Raw genomic sequence first — 22109 nt, 5'->3', positions numbered from 1 at the left:
GTTATGAAAAAAAATTATAATCATAACAAAACGAATTCGATGTAGATCTAAATTTAAATCGATATTGTACCATAGTAAACATATTAAACGGCCTCGAGGCTAATAAGATTGCTTAGCTTGTTTCAGTAGGCTAGAAAATAATAGAATAGAAATCTCACAAGTAGGCCTATGGCCCTATAGCCAGATGCGCACGAAAGCATTTAAAATATGCCCTAAGCTAGCTGGTAAAGTATATAAACATAGGCCTTCTAGTTCCTGTGTAGGTCTATACATAAAAAATAAACAAACGCTTTTTATTGAGTATCTCATTTATTTTGTGACCATTTTTCCCTATTTCGATAATAATGGCTTTTTACTTCTTTTGAAAAAAAAAATTCAGTGTAGTCACCAGTGTAGATCTAACTCTAATATCTGGCAATTAGTTTTGAATTTTGATCTGGCATGATTAAGTGAATTTAGCCATTTTCCAAAATGGCCGGATCGCTACATATTGATTATGAGCATGGCCATTGTTCTTGTTATTTTTAAATGCCCCTAAGAGCAGGACCCACAACCCAATTAAAATATTAATTATTAAAATATTTAAGATAACTACTTAATTTCTACCAATCAGCTTATGAATGACATCCACACCTAGTACTAGTTATACAAGCAACCCTATGCCACAGATGATGGCAGAGCGGTCAACAGCTGCCCAATTTTTCGGCGAAGTAGAAGAATCAGAGAAACCTCCAGAACCACCTTCATCAACTTATGACATAGTGAGATTATTTTTTTATAGATCTAGTTATACTGCACACAATTTGTAAAAAATTACTAAAATTTTTAATTAGGCCTCATTAGTAGATCTAGGCCTAAATAATTAATTAAATTTAATTAGGCCTAGGCCTACTACTAATCTAGATTTCTAGATCTAGATTCTAGATCTGATAATTACACAACTCAATAAGACTAACCCAATAGTTTATAAAAGAATATTAATAAGATTATTTTACAATTTTAAAAGAAAGTTAAGTTAAAAACTTAAGAAAGACATAAAAACAATTGACTCTGACAACTTTTATAATTGTTGATTCATAACAAAATGAATTAAAATAAAAGTTACTGCTGCTTTTTATTATTTCAAGATCAGTAGGGCCTATTAAAATATTTACTCCTTCTGTTTAATCATTTACAGGTTGTGGAACTTCTTAACAATGCAGCTGTTATGCCAAAGGGTGCTGATAAAATAGTGAACTTAAAAAAGGTATGCCAAAAACAACTAAATATGTATTTTTATGTCGGTAAATAATATAATTATTGTTACATAGTGCTACTCCTGAAACTATAATCTTTTACTGTTTGTGGCCAAGACAGATGAAGTAGAGCTCATCAGTTTCTCTTATAAAGCGATATTGTGATCAGTTGTATGCCCAGCTACCTTAGTTTCACTAATGTGAGTCAGGTGGAATCAGAGATGTCCTGCAGATTCGAACTCAAGACTTTTGGGTTAGCAGTCGTAAGCTTTACCACACTGCCCTATAGTTCTGAAACTATACCCAATATTAACTCTTACCCTAACAGCAATACTGGTGGAAAACACCTTAATATGATACTGTATTGTCCTACCATGCTTTTATGCTAATTTGAATATCATTCTAAAGAATAATGTTTCTAATTCATTTTTATTTTTTTTAGGTACAAGAGCTAATAGTTCACAAATCTCCTGATCTTCTAGACAACTTCCTTGATGTAAGAAATTTTTTAAAATGAACTATCATAGATTAAATAATATTCAAATGATATTAATGTGTCAGTTTTTTTATATTCCCTAAATATGGTTGCAATAACTTAAGAGATTCTGCACTACATTAATTAATTGTGTACTACAATAAAAATATAAGTTATGACAAACATGCCATTTTTCATATTAGAAATATAACTAACTTAGTGTATGAGTGGGAAGGGAGGAGAGGGAGATTTAGTAGCATTAATAATTCATCTCTCATTAAGGGAGCAAAATATTTAATTAATTTCTCTCAAAATAACGAAAGTCTGTATTAGTTTCCCTGCAAATATTGATGCCCAGTTAAGACACTTTAATATTGTATTTTAAGTGCTGCTTATGTGCACCTAGTTTTTGATGTGTTCTGAAATTATTATTATCATTTGATTCTTATTTACCAGGAAATGTTGGCTTATCAGTCTGACTCATCAAAAGATGTCAAAAAGTTTATTGTTGGGTTTATGGAAGAAGCTTGGTAAGATCACTTTTTCCTATTAATGGAAAAATCAGAATTTAACCAAGATTAGGTTTTGAATCTTTGGGTTAACAATCTTCCCCACAAACACAAAATCATTTTGTTTCTTCATCTGTAAAATGCATATATAAACTTATTAAAAAGTAGAACCTTTAAAAGTCAGCAAGAAGGTTAAATTCTAAACAAAATATTTTAATCATAACAATCATCATTGTTTCTTATGATCTTTATAGCAAAAAAGATTATGAATGCCTACCAAAAGTAATGGCTAGCATGTTGATGCTTCTTGGAGATGATGATGTAAATGTACAGAAAAAAGTTATACTGACAGTGAGCAGTATGTTCAAACTCGCATTAGCTGTAAGTTTGCAAACCAAGTACTTTTTTTTTTATAAAACAGTAGATTCCTTTGTTTCATATTGTAAAAAAACAACTGAAATATAAATAAAAGAGAATTTTACTTTACAGTGGATAAGTAAAGCCAAGAAAACTAAGCCAGAGATGAAAGCAGTGTGGCAGAATCTCATGGAACTCAAAACTTTGTTGTTTGATTCCTTGGAATCTGCTAATGATGGGTAAGAAGATATTTGAAATCAGCAAATTTTTTTTTCTTCATGATTTCAACATCACAAGTTATGCAATCTATGAAGTCTGATAAAGTTGTTACAAGAATTCTGATTGCTACTAACTGGTATAATTTGGAATACATTTTCTGTTTCGTGTGTAAAACATGTATGTACTAGTAATACTTTGTTGTTTGTTTCAGAATAAGAACTCATGTTGTTAAATTCCTGGAAGGGCTTACCCTTGCCTTGTCTAAAAAAACTGTGGTATGCATACATTCTTCTTTAAAAACCTAAGCATTTTGTTTAGAAGCATGTATTATTTTCAGATTTTTAAATGAGCACACTGTATACTAGCATAATTTATACCTACAGGACTCTGAAACGCCAAAAAAGAATGAAGGGGATATGTCGTTAGATCAGGTGCCAGACAATAATGAAATATTGAAGGTTGATAGTCTGGAAGAAGAAGGTGTCAAAGCTTTTACCAACCTATTACAGTTTCAGGGTTCTCCTCATATCTCAAGGTAAGCTGTTAAGGTTATTTATAGTTTTATCATGCTGTTGATAATTATATACATTTATCTTTCTTGGTATCTGTAAATTAGAAACTAAACAGCAATTTCTCCAATATCATTTGTAAAAGCTTTAAATATATTTATTGGAAGATTTTTAAAAAAAAATTTCTGAGGTACTGCAATAATATGAATATGTTTTTATACTGTGGCCATTTTAAAATCTTGACTTTTCTTGCATTTTTCAGTATAAACCTTATGACAGTAATGAATGCACTTTCTAATATTGCTAAACAGAGGCCCAACTTTTTTGACCAAGTGGTACAGAGTTTTGAAGCCTTGCATGGTGGGTTATGTTAATACATATCTTCTGCTGTTGTTTTTGGCATTAACACAATTTTCAACTGGTAAATTAACAGTGTTTGTTTAAAAACAAGACCATTATTAATAATTTTCTCCCAATTTTATCTTGACAGTAAATTTGCCACCTACACTTGCCAAATCCCAAGTTAGCAGTGTCAGGAAGAATTTAAAGATACAGATGTTGAGTTTATTAAAGCATCCAGTTTCTGTTGACTTTATTCCACAAATATCTACACTGCTAACAGATTTGGGAGCAACTCAGTCTGAGGTGAGCTTTGGAAAATAGTCTTTCAAAATACTAGGAAAATCTAATTTTGTTTACTTGTTATTACTATAAAATTATTTTATTAACATTTAAATCATAAATGTTAATTTGCTTTAATTATACATTTTCTTATATTTACATTATATTTATTCATAGATTATGAAGAATATACCTAAAGATATCGAAAGTCGCAAAAGAAAAGCCCAACAAGAAATCAGTATTAATTCAGCAAGCAAGAAATCTAAAATAATTGAGGTTAGTAATGGATCTATACATTTTATGTGAAATGTTTACATTAAAACTTTTAGAACAGTCTTAAAATGATGCACTGATGTAAATTAAAAAAAATGATGTTATGATGTACCAGGTTGAGATTGATGATGATGATATGACGCCGTGGATTGATCGGACTGCAAAGAAAAGCAAGCCAGATATTACCCAAAAACAAACAGCTATAGATGTCACCGCTGAAGACATTTTGCCTCGACTTACACCACAAAATGTGGCAGATTTAGTGCTCCTGAGCATGGTGGGTACAGCTGAATAGCTAGCTCTTTTATAATTGATTACACACTCTAATATGGCATGAAATTTATTGTTAAACATATTTGTCTAAATTTTAAATTGTGGAAAGGAACACTGTGCTTTCTGTGGTTTCTTGACCGTAAAAATGCTAGTGGCTTGATATTTTTGTGTAGGTGATGCTTCCTGACTCCATGCCAGCCCAGTTTCAATCAACTTATACACCAATAGCTGCCGCAGGTACACAGGCCCAAATAAGTCATATTGCTAGGCTGATGGCCACACAGCTGACCATGGCAGGCATGGGCAAAGGGTTGGGTGAATTGAAAATGCAGGTACTGTCTTTTAAAAAAAAATAGACTAAAGCTCGACAGTTTATTTAACTGATTTTAACATACTTTTCAATTTTAAAATCTAATGATATTGAGATGACAGTTGCTAGTTACTACTTATAATTTAAATAAATTTAGGCTTTGAAGGATTCTGAGGCTGCAGTAAAGAATAATGATGAACAGCCCTCATCTCCCAAACAGCTGATCCAGACTGTAGTAGGTTAGTAAAAGTTAATCCTCATGAAGGTTTAATTTTAGTCTTTGGGTCCTGTCATCTGATTCCTGGCTAGTAAATAATTAGTTGAATAATTAAGATGGTACTTGGTTGATATCTGGCAGTTGGGTAATTAAGATGGTACTTTGTTGATATCTTGCTGTTGGGTAATTAAGATGGTACTTTGTTGACATCTTGCTGTTGGGTAATTAAGATGGTACTTTGTTGACATCTGGCTGTTGGGTAATTAAGATGGTACTTAATATTCTCTTCTTTCAGGCCTTAAAACAGAGGAACTAGACCAGGCAGCTAAAAAACCTAAAATCAATCAACTTCCAGTAAGTATTCTAGTTAGCTGAAGTCATGCTAACCACTCTTGTTTTAGATTATAAAGTTTATGAAATATGAAAAAAAACCCACTAATTAATAATTTTTTAAAACTTTCATTGGAGAATAGATGGTAGTTTAAACTGTTTTATCTGTAATTGTTGAGACCAGATCTCATATATAAATTTGTTGTGAAACATACCACTTTGTGTAAAGATAATGAAACATGCTTTTCCCAGCTTCCACCGACAGTGAAAAAAATCAAACAATTTCAACTCTCAAACATTACCAAAAAATTAAATGAAAGTACAGTCCAGGCTTTGACAAAACGAGCAATAGACCGCATACTTCAGGCAGAGAGTAAGTTATAACTAGCTCATTAAACAATACTGTTCTTATTTCATACAACTATAGTAAAGTATATTTAATGGCATTACCTTTAATACTTGTAAAATGTATAAAATTCTGCTTATAATGTATTAAAGAATATATGGTTGTCAGATGCTCAACTGTTTGTGTGCCCACAACTTACTTAGTGCACTCTGGGGTATACCCCATCCTCTAGGGGTCCATTTCTCCCTGCTACAGGCCTTAAATTACCAACCAGAATGGTCCAGTACCATTCCTCCCTATTTACTTATCTACAGGTAGAAAGAAAACTTTTATTGAGATAGTGAACTAGTAATCCTTGGCCAGTTTCACTTTACATCCAATCAAATTGCCTTTTTAAAAAGGTTTTGAGTATGAGGCTGGCATAAAAATAAAGAAACCACTATAGAATAAAACAAGCACATGTAACCTCTTAATATATGGACACATTTTGTTTACAGAGGCAGCTTCAACAAGCCATGTAGACCATCACAGAACCAAAATCCTTGCTGTGCTTTCAACATTGCTGGGGGATGACATCAAAACCAGTAAGTCCATTATACTATTTGTTTCTTGAAACTATATTTATTATTGCTAGCAAAAAAAAAAATATCACCAATGTTGAAAAATTTCAAGTTTTTTTTTAATATCTTTAGAATTACAGGAATATATTTTTAATGATCTTCGAACACGCCAAGATTTAGCATTTGCCTGGCTTTATCAGGAGTATGCCCATAGTCAAGGCTATAGTTCAAATGAGAAGAGTAATAAACCCACAGGACTCATGGCCTATGATTCTTGTTTGACTAAACTGTTAGTTGGTCTGCTGGAATTGGATGATCACCATGGTGACAGGTACACACTTTCTTTTAATAGAATTAATATTTTTTGTTTTTAAATTTTAAAATTTTATGCTTTAAAGATCTTTTATTTCATGCACTGAACATTTTAATCACGTGATACAATTTTCTTCAGCTTGTTTCATCGTATTTTAATGGAGGCACCCGTCTTAACTGAAAGTGCAATCAGTGTTGTCAAGAGATACTATGCCATACCAGTAGGTCACTCGTTTCAAATTTTTCATGACTTTTTGAGCTGTGTATACCTTTTTTTATTTCTATTGTATTTGCTATTCTTGCATGTAAACATGAATACTTTGCTAGTTGGATGAAACTTGTTAATTTGTTTATTAATGTGTGTAAACGTGTCTAACAGAAACACACAGAGGCAGGCATGAAGACATTGTCCCAGCTTATTACACACAGACCAGCACACAGGGTCAAGTTTCTGGACATTGTTTTAGACTACACAGGAAGTGACAAACTTGAGGTCATTGTTTTTCTAGATTTGTACATTTTGTTTAAACAATAGCTTACATGCTGCCAGTTGTAGTTAATTCATGACATTTAAAACCCCCACCTCTTACCTGTCAGAAGAAAGAAAATGATTTGTACATGATCTTTATAATTTATAATATATTGAATCCTAATTTTTTCCCTTATTTCTTTTAGCCCATTTTAACCTGAGAAACAATGGCAATATTGCTGTTATTTATTTCCTTGTGTTTTAAAACCTGTTTATGAAACACTTTTAAACTATATCTGGTTGCTTCTGTGACAGGTGAGAAACATTGCCATCAAATCAGCCCAGAAGCTGCATGCTAGTGGCAAAATGCAAGTAGAGATAGAGAAATATGCTAACCTTCAACTCAAGAAACTGTTGCAGCCCAAACCTCCCACCACACCTACCACTGGATTGAGTCTAGAAGGTCTGTAGTGTACTAGCTGTCTGTGTGAATTTATCTGCCACAAGGCTGTTTATTTTATCTTATGTTAGTTGTTATGTTGTTTGTAATGTGTGAGCTGTACTGTTTCTAGTGGCATTGAAATTGAATGTATTAACTTGTGTATTTAATTAAATTTTCTCTGGTTGTAGATGCTAGTGAAACCTGGACAGAGGAGCTTATCAAGGGTCACTTGTATCTTCATCTAGGCCTTTTGCCCTCCAACCACAAGCTTATCCATGAGTAAGTATCATTTGCCTCACGTCTACAGCATACTCTAAATACTGTCAAGAAATTATTTAAAATTTCAACATTTTGTTAACACTTTACCCTTAACAAATATTGAACTGAGTTTTATGTTCCCAGGTTAGCTAACATTTACACAGCCACAAGTGCAGACATTAAGAGAACCATCCTGCGAGTCTTGGAGGTGCCTGTAAGTTCAATCATGTCATTCTTGTCTGCACTCATTACACACAAGATTTATAAAAAGTTTTACTCTCATGTTAGTAGATGTATTAATGATGATTGTTTACATTTGAAAAATGTACCTGTGCTCATGTAATATACGGTTAAGTTTCCATGTGCTGATTGATGTATAAATATCTGCAGGTGAAAGGGATGGGTATGGATTCTCCAGAGCTGCTGACACTGGTAGAGAATTGTCCAAAGGGTTCTGAAACACTTGTAATGAGAGTCATTCACATTCTGACTGACAAAGGTAGCCTAAGTAGTCATTAATGCATCACATCACTCACAAATGACTGACAAAGGTAGCACAAGTAATTAATGCATCACTCACAAATGACTGAGAAAGGTAGAATAATTAATCTAAATATTCAGTTGTATGGACACTTTCACATCACTCACAAATGACTGACAAAGATAGTATAGTTTGTCCCACCATACAAGAGAATGTAAACTCAAATAGTTAGCTAGCCATTGGTACAAATTAAATGTTTGTTTCTGCAGCTGTCCCTTCACCGGAACTTGTCGACAGAATTCGTGATCTTTACCACAAGCGAGTACCAGATGTCAGGTTTCTAATTCCTGTGCTGAATGGTCTCTCAAAGGTTAGTTTTCCCAACATAGGTTATTCAGTGATGTAACTTTTATTTTTAGAAATTCTATTGTTCCCTTCAAAAATATTTTTTGTTTAAAAGAAAACCCCAAAAACCTTTTTTACAGTAATATTTCCCTAAAGTTTATAACTTGTTGAAATCCCTTGAATTGTTTGGAGAAATATGGCCATGCACCCTGCTTGTGCCACAGAATTTATTTCCTATTTTTTGCTAGGTCAGCAAGTACTCCTTTAATCATGTCTGAATATTATCACTGGTTGAACTGTTTTTTTATGTGGTTTTTCTATCAGAGTGAAGTTATGGAAGCACTACCTAAACTGATCAAGTTGAATCCAATGGTTGTGAAAGAGGTGTTTAACCGACTCATGGGAAGCCATGGTAACCAGTTTACACACATTTTGCTTGTCTATACATGAATGAATGTGTTGGTCACGCTGTGTTGTGGATTGACAAGTGCCACGCAATCCTAATTGTGTTGTGTTTGTCTGCAGTGAGCAATGATTCAGTCTATCACTCTCCCTTGACGCCAGTGGAACTACTTGTAGCACTACATAACATAGATCCTTCTAAATGTGATATCAAGACAACTATCAAAGGTAACACAAATAAGTTGGATGACATGCCAAAAGTTGTTTCTAAAAGTTGGATGTGCTTGATCTAATTGTTGTGTGTGTTTCTAAAAGTTGAATGTGCTTGATCTAATTGTTGTGTGTGTTTCTAAAAGTTGGATGTGCTTGATCTAATTGTTGTGTGTGTTTCTAAAAGTTGAATGTGCTTGATCTAATTGTTGTGTGTGTTTCTAAAAGTTGGATGTGCTTGATCTAATTGTTGTGTGTGTTTCTAAAAGTTGGATGTGCTTGATCTAATTGTTGTGCGTGTTGTTAAAAGTTGGATGTGCTTGATCTAATTGTTGTGTGTGTTTCTAAAAGTTGAATGTGCTTGATCTAATTGTTGTGTGTGTTTCTAAAAGTTGGATGTGCTTGATCTAATTGTTGTGTGTGTTTCTAAAAGTTGGATGTGCTTGATCTAATTGTTGTGTGACCATCTCCAGCCGCAAACCTTTGCTTCAGTGAGAGAAACATCTACACCCAGGAGGTTTTGGCTATTGTCATGCAGCACTTGATGGAGCAGGACCCCCTGCCTACACTCCTAATGAGGACTGTCATCCAGTCTCTCTCCATGTACCCTCGGCTCATTGGATTTGTTCTCAACATACTTCAGAGACTCATTGTTAAGAAGGTCAGCATAAGGACATCAATTTTTTTATTGATCTGACTCTCAGTTGTAAACATTGGTTACAAATGTGTCCAGATTTCTGTCCACTAATTTGTGCCTGCCACCATGAGATGCCAGCTGTGGTCATCTGGTCACTTGTTTATTCCAGGTGTGGAAGCAGAAGAAAGTCTGGGAGGGATTTATTCGATGCTGCCAGAGGGCCAAGCCCCAGTCCTTCCAGGTGCTGCTCAAGTTACCTGCCACCCAACTCAAGGATGTTTTTGAAGTGTGTCCTGACCTAAGGGAGCCCCTGCTGGCATATGTACAAGGCCTTACAGAGAATCAGGTCAGTGCCTCAAACAACAGCTGATGGAAATCTCCTCCTCCCATCTGTGTTTGTAATTGTGTGACTCTTTCGTACATAACCAACGCTGGGACTAAACTATCTAGTTCCTTCACTAATGTATTTTGAAAATGCAAGAAAATACACATTTTAACAGTCCCATGGTTAAAAAAAAAAATGTCTTTGTCTAAATGGTCACACTTAAAAATGCCACATCCCAAATTGAACACTGAAGTCAAACATCCCCAAGTTTGCATCTAGTCCTGATATTTACGTCCACTTGGACTAAGCTATTGCCAGTTTCCCATAATGAAAGTGAAACTTGTTTCCAGAAATCCCACATCAACAAGTCTGTCATGGCTGTACTGGAGGAGGGGGGAGACAGTGCTGCTGCACTCACTGATCCTGGGGACAAGGGGGACAAGGTCAGTCTGGTCAGCTAACCTTCACATCAAACACATACAACTTTAAACAGGTGTTTGAGGCTGTCACTTCTACCTTTCAGGTGAACAATGGAAAAGATGGGGACATGGGAGAAGATGTTCACAAGATAGAGAGCATGTCCAATCTGACACCCATCAAAACAGTGGAGAATTCTCCTCACAGGTTAGTCTAACAGTTTTTCCCACAAGTAGGTTTGGGATGTCTGTAGACAGTTGACATTACCACAAGTAGGTTTGGGATGCCTGTAGACAGTTACAACTGTCCCTCGCAGATAAGTTTGGTGTGCCTATAGTTTGTATCAGATTAAACAATAGCTTTTGAATTTTAAAAAATCTCTTTCTTCAGCTCTGACTTTGGCAAAGAAAAAGTGAGCGCAATCAAAATTTCCCTACACAGCTCAGTAAAATCAGATGAAACCTCAAATAGAGAACAAAATAGGGAACCACGAAATGGCGAGAAAAGTGAGAAGGATACTGAAGAGATTACTTCTAAGAAAAGTTCTAAGGTTTGTGTATTTTTGTCGTCCAAATTGGAAAGAACTGAGAAAATTTGCTTAGTTTTGTATTGTCTTTCACTTGTGCAGCACGTGCCCCTTTAGTTAAAAAACATAATTTTTTTTTTATTGACTTTGTTTAGAGTTCTAAAAGAGATGATTCAGATGAAGAGTCAAAAAGCAGGTCATCGTCCTCAAGAAGTAAACAATCATCATCATCATCATCCCGTCGTTCCTCCTCCAGCAGCAGCAAGAAAAAGTGATGTGTTGTCACAATCATCAAACACCTGGGCTGTGGTCCTGGGACTCTGGACTAGCCCCCCCTCCCATCAAACACCTGGGCTGTGGTCCTGGGACTCTGGACTAGTCCCCCCTCCCATCAAACACCTGGGACTCTGGACTAGTCCCCCCTCCCATCAAACACCTGGGACTCTGGACTAGTCCCCCCTCCCATCAAACACCTGGGACTCTGGACTAGTCCCCCCTCCCATCAAACACCTGGGACTCTGGACTAGTCCCCCCTCCCATCAAACACCTGGGACTCTGGACTAGTCCCCCCTCCCATCAAACACCTGGGACTCTGGACTAGTCCCCCCCTCCCATCAAACACCTGGGACTCTGGACTAGTCCCCCCTCCCATCAAACACCTGGGACTCTGGACTAGTCCCCCCCCTCCCACCAAACACCTGGGACTCTGGACTAGTCCATGTCCCATCCAACCCCACATGACAAGTATTTCTGGCCAGTGTCAGCTTCTCTACAATAGAGCAAATACTTTTCCACCAGCTGCGCCTGTGTATTGTATTATTGTTGCCTTACGTCTGACCATTGGGTGCTTGGTAAAGTTGAATAAGTACCGTTGTTCTATTCTGTCTGACCATTGGATGTTATAAAATTATGTGAATACCATTGTTCTATCATGACTGGTGTATTAAATTGTGTAAATACCATCCTGCCTGTATCATAACTTAGCTTTGGTCTATTGTGTAAATATTGTTGTTCTCTCTTGTTACTAACTGGACTGTTTACATTGCTCACCTTTTTCTTTCTTTCCATCAACTTTATTTAATGACCAAGTGGTATAGATAGATTTCTTCCATTGTGTTAAGATTTGTTACATTATGTCAGATTTGTTACATTTTGTCAGATTTGTTACATTATGTCAGATTTGTTACATTATGTCAGATTTGTTACATTATGTCAGATTTGATACATTATTTCAGATTTGTTACATATTGTCATATGTGTGACATTATGTCAGATTTGATACATTATGTCAGATGAGTTACATTATATCAGATTTATTACATAGAATGAAAAAGATCATACAAAACTGGATGATTGATTTCCACATGAAGTAATGTGAAAAATATTTGGTTCTCATTTTTGGTTACAAAATTATATCTTGCTTAAATGTTGACTCATTTTATTTTTAGAACTAAACTAATTTTAATTATTAGAATATATAAATTAGATTGTCAATTAATTTGTTGTAAAATTAAAATGGTCAATGTTTTGAAACCATTGGGAATGCTGAGTGTGCACCAGATTGAGAGAGTGGATTGAGAGAGTGGATGATACTGGGTGGTGAGAATTTTTGTTGAAACCATTGGGAATGCTGAGTGTGCACCAGATTGAGAGAGTAAATGGTACTGGGTGGTGAGAATTTTTGATACTGTTTGATACCTAGTGTCACACCTTGATAGAGGTGGAATTACATTCAGGTATGGCTGAAATAATGGTCAGACGTCAAAAGGCCCATAACTCTAATTATCTAGTACTGGTATGTTGATAATAACTCTAAAGATTACAAAAATATGGGAGGCTCCATTTATGCATAGAATGTGTACAGTTGTTCTAAATGTACAAGTTCTAGTTCAACGTCATTCATCAGTTGTATCAAATTAAAGATCTAACAACTCAAATAGTGTGGCCTTTGTTCATAACTTCAGGTGTATTCTTAGACATTTTCGTTACTACACATTCATTCGGGAAAAATAGAACCTACTTCAATGAAGTATAGTAAAGGAAGACTTAGTAACTCAGCAAAAGTTTCCTTACATCTAATCTAAGTTTTGTTAACCACACTTTGACTGTCCGTGAAGCTACTAACATAAGGGTGTTAGATTTATTTCGGTTACTTCCCTTACACCGATAACAGCAGTTATCTCTAACAAACCGTTGTTCCTTACCTACTAGTGTCTGGTTTAACAGATGTCCTTAGCCGCTAGTTCTCTAGTTAGTAGTTCACAACATTTGTTCTAGAACCTTCCATAACGATATTTATAAGCTTGGTGCACCCCTTTAAATGTGTGTAATGATGAAATAGACGCCGCTGCCAAACCATATCGAATTTTCACTACTGTTAAATTGTCCAATTAACTGTAGGGAATATCTCTGGACTACGTTTATCGTCTTTTTCAATACCTTTATCATGGAATATAGGATATAGGCCTATATATATATATATATATATATATATATATATATATATATATATATATATATATATATATATATATATATATTATTTCGCATTCTCTCCGTTTATTTAAACCACCTCACTAATTACTCAATAAAACAGAACGATCAATGAAATAAACGTTAGCAAGATCACATGTATCATGCGACTGTAGTGGCGGCCGTAGATCCTAACCCGTCACATAGCGTATGTCAAGTAGGCATGTCAAAGCACGATATTGTTTGTGTAAGGTAAAAGAAAAGTGTGTAAATAGGTGGTTTTTCAGCTTGAATTGAATTTTTATTCCACCATTTAGATGGTTTTAGGTAAAATGTGGAAATATATAATAATTTCACAAATAGGCCCCTGTCCCCGTCCATACAAACACCGCTCCCATACAAAGCACCAGATCCCCCAGCCCGTCTCTAAAACCGCCCCCCCCCCCCCCACAACCAGTCCCTTAAAACTTTCCCCACCTTAATTAATAAAAAAAACAAAATTAATGTTAACGAGCCGGCCCGCGGCATAACATACGCCGCTATTTAGTTGTTTCTAATTTTCAATAATTCATAATTTGTGAATTCGACAGTACCAACGCTGACACTGAAAATATTTCTTTAAAACACTATAAGTAGCTCGTTAAGGACCATACCCCCCCCTTCCTTTCTCCCCCCCCCCCCCCTCCGTTTAAAATCGTTGGCTCTGCTTGTAAACATTTAGAGTGAACACAGCTCACTAAAACCATGTAGGGGTGGGGAGGTAGGGAGAGCGTTTGCAGCTTGTTTTCTAACGGCTCGAAGAAGAGAATTATATATAGATCTATAGATAGATGATTAGGGCTGGGCCTACAAAATGGCCCCTGTACCCTTATAAACTTTTAATTTCTCAGTATAACTTTCTCTGAACCACCATCTATTTTTAACAAGTTCTACACACACACACGTATAACTCATATGCGGCTTAGGACTCAAGTAACAATTTCTCTCCCACCTACGCCTCGCCGAAATATTTTTAAAAAGAAGAAAAAATGTCAACAACGAACTATGAATAATGTGAACTTCCGTTGACTCGAGCCGCTTCGTGCGCAGCTGCAGATAGACGAGGGCAGGCTGTCAACACTTCCGGTAATATTATAAACCGCCATTGTTTCGGTCGTCTGTGTGTTTAGACTTAACAAAACTTCAAGGGAAGGAAGAACAATATATGGGTTAGAGGGAGATAAATGTCACTTATCCGCTGATGCTAATTTGTGTGTGTTTATTCTAGGGCGATATACAGCCTCCTCAGTCGTACTCCATTAAACGTTGATGAATCTCCTTACTTCTATTTTTAGTTTAAACCGTGTGCAGTGCTGGGAAAAGAGAGTGGATGTACTGAAGGAGAAAAAGTCACAGAAGTTACATAAGAAAACATTCAACAACAAAAATCCAACCTTTTTAATGAAAAAATATTGATTGACTTATTGGGGACTTTAAAACATGAGTGTCAGTAAATAGATGTGCTGTTGTTAAAAAAAAAAATCAATAATTTTTATTATATTATTTAGGGGTCATCCGTAAACGAAGAAACGCTATTTGGACGATTTTACCCCCCCCCCCCCCTCTCCCTCCACACATCGTCACATAAAGCCAGACCCCCCCCTAAAATGACTTTACACCTCAGTTTAAACCCCCTCAACATTGCAGTTGAATTTTTCTAAAAACACGATATTTGTCAGAACTCTGTCAAAATACTCAATAGAGTATTTTAATCAATTCCTATTACAATTGATTAAAACAGTTTTCCAGAACGCGAAATAACTGCTAAAATTCGTTTTCTAACATTACTTTTTTATAATGCAAAAGTGTGATTCATATATATAGACAACAGAACAGCTCAATTATACTGCTTAGGCATACTTACACATATTTCAAATGTTTACATTTATACACTTGTCATTTATTGGGCTTCTTTTCTCTCAGCTAACATAAGTTAAAATTTCGGACTGTGAAAATAATGTGAGTCGAGTAATGTGTATATATATATATATATATATATATATATATATATATATATATATATATATAAAGGGTTTAGGAATAGGTTCAAGGTTCAAACTTGGAATTATGGACATTGTCAGGGTAGGTCTAAGCAACAAAGTTTCAATACAAAATTTTTAACCGTACTTCACGTGGATTTTACTTACAAAATTTTTAACCGTACTTCACATGGTTTTTAGAGCGTCATCACGTAAAAACCTGCAGGTTTTACCGTGTCAACAAGAAGTTTAACCTCCCGGTATCTCCCATCACTACTACAAGGGTTGAACACAGTTCTCTCTCCTGGTTGTTACCCCCTCCCCCCCTTCCCCTTCACGTCAAAACATATCCTCTTTGAGACCTTAAGGGAAACAACTCCATGTCGCCTGAAATTTTTCTCTGTGGAGCACCATAAACAGGTGATTAGTAGGGTAAGCTAACGCGGTAGGTCAAAGGTCACTGTGATAATGCTTGTTTGTAAATGTAAAGTCACTCCAACAATTTGACTCGCGTTGGCATTTTGTCTGTCGTATTACTGGGACATTTGTCTGTCGTATTGCTGGGACATTTTGTCTGTCGTATTGCTGGGACATTTTGTCGGTCGTATTGCTGGGACATTTGTCTGTCGTATTGCTGGGACATTTTGTCTGTCGTATTGCTGGGACATTTTGTCGGTCGTATTGCTGGGACATTTTGTCTGTCGTATTGCTGGGACATTTTGTCTGTCGTATTGCTGGGACATTTTGTCTGTCGTATTGCTGGGACATTTTGTCTGTCGTATTGCTGGGACATTTTGTCTGTCGTATTGCTGGGACATTTTGTCTGTCGTATTGCTGGGACATTTTGTCTATCGTATTGCTGGGACATTTTGTCTGTCGTATTGCTGGGACATTTTGTCTGTCGTATTTCTGGGACATTTTGTCTGTCGTATTGCTGGGACATTTTGTCTGTCGTATTGCTGGGACATTTTATCTGTCGTATTGCTGGGACATTTTGTCTGTCGTATTGCTGGGACATTTTATCTGTCGTATTGCTGGGACATTTTGTCTGTCGTATTGCTGGGACATTTTGTCTGTCGTATTGCTGGGACATTTTGTCTGTCGTATTGCTGGGACATTTTGTCTGTCGTATTGCTGGGACATTTTGTCTGTCGTTTTGCTGGGACATTTTGTCTGTCGTATTGCTCGGACATTTTGTCTGTTGTATTGCTCGGACATTTTGTCTGTCGTATTGCTGGGACATTTTGTCTGTCGTATTGCTCGGACATTTTGTCTGTCGTATTGCTGGGACATTTTGTCTGTCGTATTGCTGGGACATTTTGTCTGTCGTATTGCTGGGACATTTTGTCTGTCGTATTGCTGGGACATTTTGTCTGTCGTATTGCTGGGACATTTTGTCTGTCGTATTGCTCGGACATTTTGTCTGTCGTATTGCTGGGACATTTTGTCTGTCGTATTGCTGGGACATTTTGTCTGTCGTATTGCTCGGACATTTTGTCTGTCGTATTGCTGGGACATTTTGTCTGTTGTATTGCTGGGACATTTTATCTGTCGTATTGCTGGGACATTTTGTCTGTCGTATTGCTGGGACATTTTGTCTGCCATATTGCTGGGACATTTTGTCTGTCGTATTGCTGGGACATTTTGTCTGCCATATTGCTGGGACATTTTGTCTGTCGTATTGCTGGGACATTTTATCTGTCGTATTGTTGGGACATTTTGTCTGTCGTATTGCTGGGACATTTTGTCTGCCATATTGCTGGGACATTTTGTCTGTCGTATTGCTGGGACATTTTGTCTGTCGTATTGCTGGGACATTTTGTCTGTCGTATTGCTGGGACATTTTGTCGGTGGTATTACTGGGACATTTGTCTATCGTATTGCTGGGACATTTTGTCTGTCGTATAGCTGGGACATTTTGTCGGTGGTATTACTGGGACATTTGTCTATCGTATTGCTGGGACATTTTGTCGGTCGTATTACTGGGACATTTTGTCTGTCGTATAGCTGGGACATTTTGTCTGTCGTATTGCTGGGAGATTTTGTCTATCGTATTGCTGGGAGATTTTGTCTATCGTATTGCTGGGACATTTTGTCTCTCGTATTGCTGGGACATTTTGTCTGTCGTATTGCTGGGACATTTGTCTATCGTATTACTGGGACATTTGTCTATCGTATTGCTGGGACATTTGTCTATCGTATTGCTGGGACATTTTGTCGGTGGTATTACTGGGACATTTGTCTATCGTATTACTGGGACATTTGTCTGTCGTATTGCTGGGACATTTAGATATTTGATACACCTGTCCCAGTCAAGCCAGTCCTACAACAGCATTCAGTGATTCCTTCTTCTTATGGTGTGTGTGGTCATTTATCACAAAAACTGGACAACTTGTCTCAAACGTTTTGACAAGACGAAGACATTTCGTTCGAGGACAACTTGGACCTTTTGTCCCGGGTAAAGCACACACACACACACACACACACTGCGCACAATTGACAGAGCCATCAACAATAATCCCAGCCGATTAAGCCCATCATATCCGCGGGTTCGGCGCTAATCCACGGAGAAATCTCCCCAATTCAAATAAAAATGAACATTTTCTTGACCACCAGTATCAGGTGCCTGGGGATTAGTAATGATTGGCAGACGACAGTGTAGGACGAGGGGACACCGGTGAGGCGGGGGGGGGGGTGTTCTTGATCAAAACTGGACTTAACCCACTTAAGATAAACTGATTGTTAAGACGTTGTTTGCCTTGATGGAAGGGGACATTTAAAAACGTCTTAAGATATTTTAATCAAAGTCTGGTTGAAACATGACTGAAGACCAAAGTCGTGTGGAAATACAGAACATTAACAAGTCACATTAAAATATGACTGACGAATGAATCGTTCAGTCACTTGACTGATAAGATGTATTGCAATTTTTTTGGCCGGCTCTTTTTGTGGGCAGAAGGTGTCGAGTCAGGTGTGGGGTCGTTATCCGCGGCCATAGTCTGCCGGTTCTACTAATGCCCACCTACACCCACAAATTCACACCTTGGGTCTACAATCTTCCCCCCCCCCCCCCTTGCACATCAACGCCTTTGACTGGCAGACTGATAGATGGTCGTCTGCTGGTACTGATAGATGGTCGTCTGCTGGTACTGATAGATAGTCGTCTGCTCCTATCTCGCGCGCCCATCGCTGCAGGTCTGTCATTTTCTCATCCAAGACGTCATTTCTTGCTCCTGTGATCAGCACGTCATGGACGTCAACTGGTCGTTACTGGGCGGCACTGACCCCCGGGTGGACACCTTGGGGTCACCGGGACATTTTTCCCTGTAGATGTCCCCCACAATGCAGCTCTCTAGCGAGCCTAATCTCCACACAATAAGTGTAATCTCAAGAAATGTCGCACAAACAGACGAAAGTCTGCACCCCCACCCCCGGGCATAAGTGTACCACCGAGTCAATGGCCCGCCCTCTGATCGTGCCATACCAGTCCACCCGACTGAACTCGGGCTTCATTTCGTCCTAAGCCGATGTTGTCGTACAAAGGCTCGGTCCCATGCCGCGCCCCATCTCGCCCGTCTTCGTGTCAAGGACTTTTCTTATCCTTATGTCTCAAGGCTCTGGTTACCCGGGGCCTGAAAGACTCGAGACGACGGACAAAGCTTAGCCCGACAATGGGGTGGCCACAAAAACACGCCGGCCAGCCGCATGGGTCTACACGGAGAATAAAATCTTTTTTCAAAGTGAGCATTTCAAATCATTTTTTTTCTATTTAGATCGAGTTTCCAGCTATCTTCTGCTGGTCGCTCACTGGACCAGTGCTATTTATTTCCATTCAAACACCGACGGCTGAAAGGAGGATAAGAAAAATGGCGGTCATGTTGATCTGTGAGATAAAAAACTGTCACCAGAATTTCTCCAACTCAAACCTCGGTGATGTGAGCCGCAGGCAGATGTATGTGTCACGTGGCCAGAGGTAACCTCCGCATTGGTCAAAAATATTTCGTGTACGATTCATCTGCTAGCTGGCAAGGTCAAATGTTTTGATGGACTTGAAAAAAAAAAACGTTTCTGCCAAAGTTTGAAGGACTTTGGTCAAATCTTGTGACTCAGTTTTGACTTGTTTTATTAAGAACACTTAGTTTTTCTTCAAATTTGAGGTGTAGATCTAAGTACATTTCCATGAATATAAATTTAAAATGGAATTTGATCTAACTTTAGTTTAGCCAAGAAAACGAATGAAAAGTTACACATTAAGAAATGCAATACAAAACGGAAAGAGCCAGATAGTGATGTGTTAGTTGAGCTGGCGGAGTCTCATTGTATGGTGGCACTATGTATACAGGTGGCCGGAAAGAACCGCAACGGAAAAAAGCGCAACGGAAAAAAGCGCAAAACAAAAAGCGCAACGGAAAAAAGCGCAAACGGAAAAAAGCGCAAACGGAAAAAAGCGCAAAGAGAAAAAAGCGCAAACAGAAAAAAGCGCAAATAGAAAAAAGCGCACACAGAAAAAAGCGCAAAGAGAAAAGGTGCGTAGGTAGGTGCGTCATGATAATATTAAATACATAATTGAGAGATACTTCATGTTATGTCGATATCAATGATATTTTGATGTTTATTTATACGAGAATAGTAGTTGAATAATTATTGACCAAGAAAATAATAGGCATTGTGTTAAGCGATTATCGCCTGTATCGTGGTAATGGAAATGCACATGGTAGTGGTATGCTTTCAAATGGTAGTAGATCACGTAATCAAACACGACACTCTCACAGCAGCCCTAACAGTAATGTATAAATGTGTCAGCTAGTCCATATAGGTCTTTGTGCTAAATTTCTCTTTTGCAAATTTTCCGTTGTTTTTTTCTATTTGCGCTTTTTTCAGTTTGCGCTTTTTTCCGTTTGCGCTTTTTCTGTGTGCGCTTTTTTCTTTTTGCGCTTTTTTCCGTTTGCGCTTTTTTCTGTTTGCGCTTTTTTCCGTTTGCGCTTTTTTCCGTTTGCGCTTTTTTCTGTGTGCGTTTTTTTCTTTTTGCGCTTTTTTCCGTTTGCGCTTTTTTCTGTTTGCGCTTTTTTCCGTTTGCGCTTTTTTCCGTTTGCGCTTTTTTCTGTGTGCGCTTTTTTCTTTTTGCGCTTTTTTCCGTTTGCGCTTTTTTCTGTTTGCGCTTTTTTCCGTTTGCGCTTTTTTCCGTTTGCGCTTTTTTCTGTGTGCGCTTTTTTCTTTTTGCGCTTTTTTCCGTTTGCGCTTTTTTCTGTTTGCGCTTTTTTCCGTTTGCGCTTTTTTCTCTTTGCGCTTTTTTCTGTGTGCGCTTTTTTCTATTTGCGCTTTTTTCTGTTTGCGCTTTTTTCTGTTTGCGCTTTTTTCCGTTTGCGCTTTTTTCTCTTTGCGCTTTTTTCCGTTTGCGCTTTTTTCCGTTGCGCTTTTTGTTTTGCGCTTTTTTCCGTTGCGCTTTTTTCCGTTGCGGTTCTTTCTGGGAACCATGTATACAGTGGTGAACGGGAAAAGGCACAGGAAGAAAACACAGAAAAAAAGTCCGTTTTTGCTAGGAAAAAAAGCCACAGAAAAAAAGTCACAAAATATCTAAGAAATATTTTGTTTTAATTGTTGATAATTGTAAAATTGTGGGTGTTAATTTATTAAAATAATGTACATGGCAACCTCAACTTTTGTTACGTATTCAGCTAAATACGCGGTGGAAAATTATTATAAAATAAATTAAGGCTCATCATTGTGTTTGCATGTTTTTGCCGTAGGCCTTATCTTAGTCGGTTTCTCCTCAGTCGGCTTTGTCCGTCCATATTGTGTGTTGTTTACGTTTTGCGTCAATGGCAGCCTGTGTACTTTGTCTACTCTCTGTTTTGATCCTAGGGTTTGTTATGTAATGAGCTTGATAAAGCTGGTTGACTTATTGTTGCAATAAGCTTCGGGCAGCAAGTCTGTCTTAATTCTGTCTTTAAAGTTTAGGGCAAGTCTGTCTTAACTCTGTTTTATGCCATTTCACGCTAATTTAAAGGTAGTTTTAACAAAGACGATTGAAATTGAGAAGGTTCGAACAATATATTCAATTGTATTAAATACTGTATGTAAAATGTAATTACAATTACAACCTACAAACTTTATACTAAATATCTTTTAAGTATGTTATAAATATTTCTATATGTGTCCAACCCACGCATATGTATCTAAAATGTTTACATTACATTTAATTAATCGTAAGTTGATTTGCATAATGCATAAAATTATTAACAAGAAAAAAACATATGTGACTTTTTTCCTGCAATCGTATACAGTATACATGTTAGATAGGCCATTGATGAGGAAGGGGGGGGGGTAATGTTCGCATTAGTCTGGAGTTAGTTTACTTAAAAACAATTATACTTATACTAATTTTTAAAACTTTTATACAGGCTTACTATTTTATTATTGAAGTTCCTAAATACTAATTCGTAGACAATAATAAATGTATACAACCTTTATGTGGCAAATATTTAGAGCAATAACTGAACAATTCACGTGATAGTACAAGCATGGGTGCTAAAATGTGCGGACAATATTCCTCGGGCGACC

General features: G+C 37.1%; 1 protein-coding gene across 1 annotated transcript; it reads left to right on the top strand.

Moving 5' to 3' along the window:
* Window positions 1–453: 453 nt before the first annotated feature.
* LOC131946439 (symplekin) lies at window positions 454–12592 on the top strand. The gene is made up of 33 exons (XM_059307209.1): window positions 454–761; window positions 1178–1246; window positions 1678–1731; window positions 2167–2240; window positions 2474–2600; window positions 2709–2815; window positions 3007–3070; window positions 3179–3330; window positions 3567–3664; window positions 3795–3949; window positions 4103–4201; window positions 4314–4475; window positions 4645–4803; window positions 4939–5020; window positions 5294–5352; window positions 5581–5701; window positions 6172–6258; window positions 6367–6565; window positions 6686–6767; window positions 6926–7039; window positions 7331–7478; window positions 7646–7736; window positions 7860–7929; window positions 8106–8214; window positions 8466–8566; window positions 8866–8953; window positions 9067–9171; window positions 9627–9814; window positions 9960–10136; window positions 10466–10558; window positions 10639–10739; window positions 10923–11082; window positions 11214–12592. The coding sequence occupies exons 1-33, from the start codon at window positions 621–623 to the stop codon at window positions 11331–11333; spliced, it is 3756 nt and encodes a 1251-aa protein (XP_059163192.1). The 5' UTR covers window positions 454–620; the 3' UTR covers window positions 11334–12592.
* The last annotated feature ends 9517 nt before the right edge of the window (window positions 12593–22109 follow it).

Source organism: Physella acuta, unplaced genomic scaffold (genome assembly GCF_028476545.2).
Source record: "Physella acuta isolate Inbredline_101_S28 unplaced genomic scaffold, ASM2847654v3 ptg000051l, whole genome shotgun sequence".
In the NCBI taxonomy this organism is placed as follows: domain Eukaryota; kingdom Metazoa; phylum Mollusca; class Gastropoda; family Physidae; genus Physella; species Physella acuta.
Note: the sequence above shows the minus strand (reverse complement) of the source record. Positions and strands in the feature narration are given on the sequence as shown.